Source organism: Felis catus, chromosome B3, assembly GCF_018350175.1.
Source record: "Felis catus isolate Fca126 chromosome B3, F.catus_Fca126_mat1.0, whole genome shotgun sequence".
In the NCBI taxonomy this organism is placed as follows: domain Eukaryota; kingdom Metazoa; phylum Chordata; class Mammalia; order Carnivora; family Felidae; genus Felis; species Felis catus.
Genome location: NC_058373.1, coordinates 19484331 through 19494507, shown reverse-complemented (window position 1 = coordinate 19494507; position 10177 = coordinate 19484331). Strand labels below are relative to the sequence as shown.

The 10177-nt window shown below is 48.0% G+C and overlaps 1 protein-coding gene across 2 annotated transcripts in view; it reads left to right on the top strand.

The window, feature by feature from the left end:
* Positions 1-3632: 3632 nt before the first annotated feature.
* CHSY1 (chondroitin sulfate synthase 1) overlaps positions 3633-10177 on the top strand; it is a 70931-nt gene continuing 64386 nt past the window's right edge. Inside the window, exon 1 of one of the 2 annotated variants that reach the window (XM_045058900.1) lies at positions 3633-4017. In XM_045058900.1, coding sequence (XP_044914835.1) covers positions 3698-4017 — 320 coding nt within the window. In that variant the 5' untranslated portion in view covers positions 3633-3697. The remainder of the gene's footprint in view (positions 4018-10177) is intronic. The other variant, XM_019831944.3, reaches the window with a different exon arrangement.

Below are 10177 nucleotides of genomic sequence, written 5' to 3'. Positions count from 1 at the left end.
GTTAGCATGGCATTTTTGAACACATTTCTAAATATCAGTCTAGAATCATGGAGAAGGGACTTTAACATGACCTGTGGAAAGACCCATTTGGAGATGAGGAAACTGAGCCCCTGAGGGGGGTGTGCAGCTTGTTCCTGGTGGGACTTCCTCGTGTAGAGGGATGACCAGAATCCCAATTCTGCACCCGAGCCAGCCGGGGACCCCCATCTTAGGTGGTGTGTGTGCCATTAGGAACTTTTATTCTTAAATAACTCTCTAGTTTGGGGCTTCCCTTGCAAGTTTTTCTGAGTGTGGCTAACTCCACTCCTTTTTTTTTTTTTTAAGTTTATTTATTTTGAGAGAAGAAGGCACACACACACACACACACACACACACACACACACACAGCATGAGTTGGGGAGGGGTAGAGAGAGAAGGAGAGAGAGAATCCCAAGCAGGCTCTGCACTGTCAGCGCAGAGCCCAGTGTGGGGCTCCAACTCATGCACCGTGAGATCACGATCTGAGCTGAAATCAAGAGTTGGATGTTCAACCCACTGAGCCGCCCAGGTGTCCCAAACACCACTCCTTGTTTAAGATGGGAAAAATAGTCAACGAGTCCCTCAACCTAAGAGGGAGGGCTCCTAGTGCAGCAAAATCGAGAAATAGTTCTTTCCTCCGTTTACTAAGGTGCAATGCCTATGAAATCTGATCAACCTGACTTCTCCTCACCTTTAAAAATAAATTAGGGGGAGGGAGACATAGGGAGTGAGGAGCTGCCTGGCCTGGAGCAGGTTTTGAGGAGGGTGCTGTGTGTGCATTGGTAGGCTAGGGTCTCAGATGCACGCCATCCTCCCAAGATCCTTGCTGGTAATGGCTGTGCAGGAGCTGGTGGGGCTGGTGTCCAGACAGACAGGCCTCCACAGTGGAGTTATCGATTTGGCCCTTTGGGCTGTCACTGAAATCCTGGCATTTGCCTTCAGCTATGAAATCCCCTCCTGATTCAGGCCTCTGCAGGGGCCCTTGATGGGACATCTTTAGATCCTTCCCGGGGAGAACTATCTCAGCTTGAAGATCGAGCTGCTGCTTCCAGCTGAGTTGAAGCTTCCCCTCCCTATCCCCAGGCTGCACTTGGGAAGCGGCCCTTTCACCGGTGTAGAGGCTCCGGGAGCCCCTGGCTGACTTCTATAGGTCCTTGGCTCTCCTCCCTTCCCACCATCCTCTGGGCAGGCATCACCCTGCTTTTCCTGGGAGGACTTCACCTATGTCACATTCTCTTTGTACTGGGCGTTCTAAATGGTCACTCAGGCTTTATGGAGATAGGGAATCCTCTCTACATCATGAAAGACACACTTCATGAGTCTGCAGAGGAGGCAGGTGAGGCTATGGATCTACGAAGCAAGAAATTGAGGAGGACAAAACGTTTACCAGCCACAAAATGTTAAGTCCCAACACATGTTTATATGCTTTTCATTGGATTTCAGTCTAGAAGAGGAAATATACAGGGTTTTAGGCAGGTTAGAAAATACTGAACTCATTAAGTATGTCACCAGATTGAACATCTGTGTCTTGCCAGATTCGTGCTTTATGGAAATCATTGTGAATTATGGGGCTGTTGCTGAATTTGGGGCATCTGGTGACTACTTGGCATTTGTGGCTTATGGTCTTACTGGAAACCCCTTTGGATGGTTTTCAAGCCTGTAATTCATGGTTATGTGTTCTGTATTTTGCCCAAGACCACTGCTGGAATCCTGTGTTCACTGTATAATGAGCATTTTATTTTTAGATGTGGATCACCTCTTCGGGAGGGAGTCTGTGGGGAAGGTGGGTAATGAACTATTTTTGACATAAATCACAAGTGCCAAAGAAAGTGGTAATATCTGAAGAATAAACAACAGTGACCACCATTCAATTGCAGAGACTGTGTCTGTATCTCCCACAACTTGCCACTTCAAATTGTGTAATATTTCAAACATTTGGTCATATTAACAATGAAGAAAGATCCAAAGGATTACCTCAAGCATGCTTACTTTCTGTCCCTAATTCATTTGATGACATGAAGGGGACCTGTCAGGCCCAGGGAAACACTTTGCTCTCCAGGAGTTTCATTAGAAAACCCCAATATATTGGCGACTAAGTAACAAGACTAATATTTACTCTATGCAAACATTAGTTGTATGGACACTTCCTTGGCTTTTGTAGCCTTACTAAGTTTCTTTTTAAAAAGAGGAAATGTATAAAATTTAAAATCCATCCTAGAGAGGCTGTTGTTCAAAACCTGTGTCTAGAAATACACGGCACTTTTATGGATGAACTACGTAGAAATATTGACAAAGATTCAGGTAGATTGGGGGTACTAGTCGACTATCTGCCCACAAAGAATGTAAATAAAAGTAGTGTTTACCATCCAGAGTATTAACATCACCTACCATTTCTTCAAATCCATTAAAGACTAGCAGTGTTAGGAGCTTGGGCATTAAATACGGGTGTTTTTTTTTTTTTTTAAGCTTAGAAACTAGGGGCAGGGAACAAGGTAAGTGAATTCACGGTTCACTCTCTAAGCTTGCACGTCTCAAACGGCTCCTGCACTGTTTATTCTATATGTGCTCGTTCCTGCCCACATAACGGCGGGAACAAAGGTGCAGTGTGAATCGGGAAGACGCGGGGAAGGTAGACGGTCAGGTCCGCCTGGCTGGAGGGCAGGGCGTGGGCAGTGGGGTTTATGTGAGGACAGTCTCAACAGATGGAACGAGCGGTTCGGGCAGAGTTTGGGGACCAAGAAGCCCCTTCTTTAAAAATCCCTCCTCAGCTTCACGCCAGCAGTGCATCTTGCAGGATGGGGCCGCCTGGAGGACACGGTCCCGGGGAGAGGACGCCCCGGGGACAGGGCTGGGCGCCGCCGCCAAGAGTCCGAGCTCGGACCGGCGGGGGCGTGGTCGCCGGGCGGATAACGGGCTGCAGGGCGCCGCGGCCCGGGCCCCCGCCGGCGCCGAGCCGGCCCCACGCCCCCTCCGCCCCGGCAGCCCAGCCGCAGACCGCGCGGGCGGGGCGGGCGCCTAGCGCGCGCCGGGAGGGTTTTTTTTTTTTTTTTTGTTAAACTTTGGCCACGTGAACCGCCCCCCATTCACTTTTGCGCCAATCCGGCGGCGCGGACGGATCCCGAGAGGGGCCAGGCTCCACCGCCGCCGGGGCCGCTTCATAACGCGCCGTGCGTGACGTGAGGGGCTCCTGTTGCAATGGCGAGCTAAGCCGGAGGATGTGCAGCTGCAGCGGCGGCGCCGGCCACGAAGAGGACAGGGGCGGGTGCCGCGCGAGCCTAGCCGAGCCAGCCGAGAGACGCGGGCAGGGCGGGACTGGGGTGCGGACTCCGCTGCCACAGCCGTCGCCGTCGCGCTGGCCCCGCGCCCCCGTGCGCCAGCGGGAGGAGCCGCCGCCGCCTCGCGCTCTAGCCGCTGCCGGCGCGCGCCGGGCATGGTCCCCTCTTAAAGGCGCAGGCCGCGGCGGTGGGGGTGGGCGTGCGGAACAAAGCGGCGGCGTCGGGCCTGCGGGCGGCTCGGGGGCCGCGATGGGCGCGGCGGGCCCGCGGCGGCCGCGGCGCTGCCCGGGCCGGGCCTCGCGGCGCTAGGGCGGGCTGGCCTCCGCGGGCGGGGGCGGCGGGCTGAGGGCGCGCGGAGCCTGCGGCGGCGGCGGCGGCGGCCCGGCGGGCGGAGCGGCGCGGGCATGGCCGCGCGCGGCCGGCGCGCCTGGCTCAGCGTGCTGCTCGGGCTTGTGTTGGGCTTCGTGCTGGCCTCACGGCTCGTCCTGCCCCGCGCCTCTGAGCTGAAGCGAGCGGGTCCTCGGCGCCGCGCCAGCCTCGAAGGCTGCCGGCCAGGGCAGGCGGCGGCTTCCCAGGCCGGCGGGGCGCGCGGCGATGCGCGCGGGGCGCAGCTCTGGCCGCACGGCCCGGCCTCGGATGGCGGTCCGCGCGACAGGAACTTTCTCTTCGTGGGAGTCATGACCGCCCAGAAATACCTGCAGACCCGCGCCGTGGCCGCCTACAGGTGAGTCCCTGCTCCCCGGGAGCCGCCTCCTGTATGCAGCATCCCGGCGGGCGGCCCTGCCGGTATTCCGTTGGCTTGAGCATTTACCTGCTTCCCAGACCCGAAGCTCCCCGGCAATGTCGGGCGTTGGAAGCAGAGGTCAGTGGTGGGGCGGTGAACGCAACGCACAAGAGCACGGGCTTTGGGGTCAGGCCGACCAGGGTGGCCCCCGTGGGTGTGGTCCTCAGCCCGAATTTGTGCAAGGCACTTTAGCTTTCCACGTCCAAGTCCTCTGCTAAATGGGTGTGATTGACCATCGCTCTCTCATAAGGTTGTTTGCACCATACGTGTGATAGTAGTGACAGTAACGGTTATCGTTTGATTCTCTGAAATATGCACCTTTGCTTTTGCAGAGCTAGAGCCGAGGTCAGTTAATCTGGTTAGAACCCTTCCATAGCATACTTACAGATTTCCCTGGTGGAGGCTCTCCTGTAAATGAAAAGGCTGCCCACTGCACTCTTGACCACACCAGTCTGTTGAGTTAATGGAAAGAGAACCTTGGGAAAAGTAGTTCTTAGCCCGTGGTAGATTCGGGGTTAACTAGCTCAGTTTAGGGATGTGTGTGTGCGTGTGTGTGTGTGTGTGTGTGTGTTATCCAGTATCTGGGTCCTCATTGGCCATATGTGTCATAAAAGTGGCTGGAATCATGTTCAGGATTAACAAAGGGATTAACCAAAGTAATCTTTAGAAGGGCGATGATTTTGGAATGACAGACTTGTAGTGGAGTGAATTTGAGGTAGAAGAGGAATGTGGACTCAGTAAAGGGATTTAATGGGACAGCGTATGTGTGAAGTACAGAAATGCTTACTGTGTGGGTAAGATTTGGGATTCATCCAGCCACAGAACAAACCAATGCAGGGAGGTCCCCTGAGAATGAACTTTTAGAGGAGTCAGTGCTGAGCAAGGCCAAGCTGGTTACTGTTGGTTTTTAATTTGTAACCAATACCTTTGAAACTTTGGCTTTTAAATCTAGTGCTGGTCTAAATGTTCAAGCATTAGATGTGAGGGGAAAACATATGGATACTTGTTCCTCTAAGGGAGGAAGTACAGGATTGGGAAAGAAGATAAAACAGCAGTTGAGAATGTCAGTGCTTTCAGCACATTGATCCCGCGTTCCTATGTGTTTCCATTAGGATCTTGTTTAAATCCAGAGCCCAGCTTCTGCCAGGAAGGGTCCTGAGTGTCTGAAAAGCTTAGAGGATAGCCACTTAGGACAAATTTAAACTATGGTAGTGATTTAGGAACCTGCAGATAAAAATTTTCTCCCGGATCTCCCATGAATTACCTGGAATTTTATGCAAATTGTGCTTTTGGACAAGAGAAATGTCCACATCTGAAATTGAGGATGAGCTGTATAAATTGTTTACAGAATGGTTTTGAAAGTAAGTCCACATGACTGCCATTGGGTGAAATCGCACCTTTGGAGATGATTACCAAAGTAGTTCAAATGCTAGATTGCCCACCAAACAAATACATTTTTCACGGATTCAGAATCAATATATACAAACCAGTAGGGGTCCTGGTACGCCAGAAAATGTAGCGCAAACTTGACCTACCCTTCTTACACTTGGAGAGTCCTTTCCCTAAGCCCATGCTTGACCCTCTTACTTTTGGTCTCCTTTAGCAAATCTCCTACCTCATCTTTTTTGGATGTAGGACTTGTATCTCACTGTTTATTAACTTTCTGACAGTTGAGATAAAGTAGAAATCCAGTTTGCCCTCTGGTGCCAGTTCTTCCTTTTTTGTGACCACTCTGCCTTTCTGGTCAGGGAAACCTTTCCGGGGAAACAGTGTACCCGCTCAGGCATTCTGTCAGCTTTCCTGCAGCTCTTCTCTTTTCTGTCTTGGATCCTAAGAAGTCCCATTACTTGAAGCTTTGGAGTGGACTTACCTTTCCGGTTCCGGTCCTCTGCTTCTCAACCTGTCAACCCTCTGTTTAGACTGGCTGCAGGAGATGGCACAAGACGATTTTAGTCTTAAAGAACTTTTGGGGAAGGCCTGAATTGGGGCCGAGGTTACAGTGTGTAACTTATGATTATGGCTTTTGCTGTGCTTTGCAGCCCAGGCTGAAACTCCACACTCGGCTCTTAAAATGGAAATTTCACACACAGTTTGGCATAAAAGTCGGCCTGAATCTTAACAGCACTAGGTAGAACTCTAGTTTGGCAGTGGGTGTGCTCAGTTTTACATCTCCCCTAAAAGACACACTCATTCTTTATCTTAAGAAATACTCTAATGTTTTTAGTTTTTTTTTTTTTTTTTTAATGAAATTATTGTTTGGCTTATGGCTTGAAGGAGATGCCAACATTTTTAGTAAGATGGCTATATGGTGTACTTTTATCCTAGGATATTGAAAATGTCAGAATTTAGGTGTAGGGACTAGTAACTGTCTGAGATCCAGAAGGGAGCTTAAAAACCCTTTTGGAAATTCAGTGAGATCTGCCTTTCTGCACTAACGTTAGTGGACTTTAATGATGGAACAGCCCCATTGTTACAGACTTTTATTTTCCCGACCTGCTAAATGGTTGAAGTGGGGAGAGGGGCCACCAAGGGATGTTAGCAGTGCAGTGACAGCTGATGGCAGGCAAGAAACAGATTTTAAAAAGGAGGCAGAACAAAACTCAAAGTGTAGTTGATCAGAGACTGAACAGGGCTAACTTCTTCCTTAGGCCCTGAGCAGACACCATAGCTGTTCAGTCAAGGAGTCAAAATATGGTTCGTAAAAATATTCAGTTACAGGGGTGCCTGGGTGGCTCAGTCAGTTAAGTGTCTGACTTCAGCTCAGGTTATGATCTTGTGATGATTTATGAATTCAAGCTCCACATCAGGCTCTGTGCTGCTCGTTCTCTCTCTCAAAAAGAAACATTATTGTTATTTTTCTTACTATTTAGTTCTAGGGGCGCCTGGGCAGCTCAGTTGGCTAAGCGTCTGACTCATGATTTTGGCCCAGGTCCTGATCCCACAGTTCTTGGGATTGAGCCCTGGGTTGGGCTCTGCACTGGGTGGTGTGGAGCCTGCTTGGGATTCTCTCTCTCTGTCTTTCCCTGCCCCTCCCATGCTTGCTTTCTCTCTCTCTCAAAATAAACATTAAAAAAAATTATTCAGTTGCACTTAAGATTCATTCCTTTGTTTAACAAATACATGCATGGCTCCTCTGGGTTCAGACCCTAAGTATTAAGGACACAGTAGTGAAGATGTTTGTTCTCATGGTGCTTTGCTTCTGTTCTAATGGAAGGGAAGACACTGAAAAGAGGGTTAATGATGGGTACTATGGAGAAAACAAAACAAGGTAAGGAAAGGGTGGGGTGGCATCTGGAGAATTTGGTATTTTGGGTGCAGTCTTAACCATGGTTGTGTGAATATCACTGATGAGCAAGGGATGAGAGGGAAGAGCTGGTAAGTAACAACTTGATTCCAAGTTACAACCAACTTGGAATCAAAGAAGGCCGATAAAAGAAAGCGGATGAGGCCTGATAGTGTCTGGTCTCTTATTCTCAGTGAATTAGAAAGCCTTTGGAGGGTTTAGACAGGAAGGGGAGGTGATTGCATTATGTCCTAAATTGTTGTGAGTTCTGCCTGTTGTGTGGAGCATGGACTGGAGATAAGCAAGGAGATGTTAGGAGGTGGTCAGGGTGGATGTGTGGGTGGCAGGGACTGGTGTAGCAGTGGAGGTGGAAGTGGATGGTTCCGGGATATATGCTGGGGCCAAAGTAAAGTGGTGCTGATGGAATGCTAGTGAGGGGTGAGGCAGAGAGGAATCACAGTGCCTCCTGGGGTCTTGCTTGAGACACAGTGTGAGTGGTTGTATCATTTATTGAGATGGGGAAAATGAGTCAACAGGTCTGGTTTTGCATAAGAAGTTTGAAGAAGGCTTTTAGACACGCAGGCAGAAGTATCCTTAGCTTTATAAATGTAATGAATTTACAAAGAAATTAAGAAAAGGGACCCCTGAGTGTCTCAGTCGGTTAAGTGTCCAGCGTCAGTTCAGGCCATGATCTCACAGTCAGTGAGTTCAAGTCCTGCATTGGGCTGTTTGCTGACAGTGTGAAGCCTGCTTGGGATTCTCTGTACCCCTCTCCCATTTGCTCGCCCGCTCTCTCCCTCTCTCTCCCTCTCTCTCCCTCTCTCTCCCGCTCTCTCTCCAAATGAACTTAGAATTTAAAAAAAATTTTTTTTAAGTAAAAAACAAGAAATTAAGAAAAGATTTATATCTGAGGTGGTTACAGTGCTAGAGCTCTGAAGCTGTCTTAAACTAAAATTGCCTAAGGGTTCTGCATAGCTGGGGTTTTAGAAATATATAAAGAAATTCATTTTGACTCATATTCTAGAGTATTTGTTTTCTCGGCAATTTCACTTCAGAATGGTACCTTGATTCCTCCGAGTGATTTGTTAGGTCATTTAGTGACTGATCATCAGAACCCTGTGTTCTTTGGGTCTTTTGTTGCTAGCTACAGTTCATATTATTTCCATATTTTATTCTTAGTTATGGTGTTTGATACACAGAAGTTCATGTAGTTCCGTCTTTACCTTTCTGATTTTAGGGTCCCCCCCACCAAGCTCAGGCTCAGAAGGTTATTGCCCTGGAGAGATTGTTAAAAGCAACATTTTTTTGCTGATTCTAGAAGGGGTAGAAATAATCTTAATCTCATTTTTTCCCCCAAATAGTACATTGTCTCAGTACCATCTGTTGAGTAATCTCCCATTTCCCTACCAATATGAAATGCCATCTTCATCATACTCAGAATTCCTGGGTATGTTTTTGGACTTCTTATTCTGTTCACTGGTCTTTCTCTCTGTTCTTGTGCCAGTACCACCCATTGAAATGATTGGAAGTTGAATAATTTTTTAATATCCGGTAGACAAGTTCTTCTTTGTTCCTCTTCTGTTTCAAGCATTTCTTGGCTACACTTACCTGTTCTTGCTGGGAGAGTTTTGATACCGTTTGGGTTTTCTTTTTAATTAATGGTTTGATAAAAAAAGAACAAAAAAAAAAAACATACATACTTTGCTTTTTAGTCCTTTCTTATGCCCAGAACGCTAAGCTAATCCAACACCTTTCATTTGTCTTGATTCTTACCTCCCCTGGGCTGAAGATGGGGAACTGTTTTGTTCTTTCTTTACTTTCTCAGAGGAAAGAGGTGGATGGTTTCCCTTCTTTGCCCTGGGAGTGATAAAGGGCACCATTAAAGATTAGCATCAGTCTGTAGGGAACTGTGGGAAGAAAGTTTGAGAAACACTAGCTGGAGATATAGGAATCTTGTTGCAAGATGTTGTTATACCAGTTAATGGCCTCTTCCTAATGCTTTCAGCGAAGGCACACTGTTCTTTTACCAACCTTAATGAGCAAACCTCAGGGTTCCTTTCCTTATTCTTGAACCCAGTAAACCGTACTTATCTCGAGACAGTTTAGAGCAATACTTTCTTTCTCAGATAGAATTCAGTTTGGCAAAAATTTACCGACTGCCTTCTATAATCCGAATAATCAACCTGTAAATGAATTTACCGAGCACAACCCATTTCACATTGTGAATTGCCTGTATAAGATGACCGCTGGAATACGTGATCCTGATAAAGAGTTTAGTTTTCTATGCCGTGCTTTCAGAACTTGATGCCCTCAAATAGTCAGAATGTTCCAAGTTAGGGATAGCTGTGGCTGTGGACAGAAGATGATACAAGGTTGTATTTTCACTTCCCCTGTCCATTCATTAAGGTGGTCTTTATTGGAAACGAATTAATAATTCTATCCTTGCAGGGTTTGTCATCCAGGGAAGGAAAGAAATGGAAATACTTCATGATAAGGGCTCACTGGGTGCCTGGGCTCACTGGGGTGGGAACACAGGAGAAAGAGGCCTGTGCTGATTTATGAAGGGGATCAGGAAAGGCCTCACCCACACTCTCCTGCCCCATTTCCCTCACTTGGTCTTGAAGGATGAATAGGAGTTTTTGAGGCAGAGACAACAGATTCCCAGAAATGTGGAATAGCAGGAAGTAGTGAAGGAACGAGATTGTTCATTTTGAGGCTGGGACCTGAAATCTAGCATTTCCTCTAGAATTTTTCTTTTTTTTTTTTTTTTAATTTTTTTTTTTAACGTTTATTTATTTTTGGGACAGAGAGAGACAG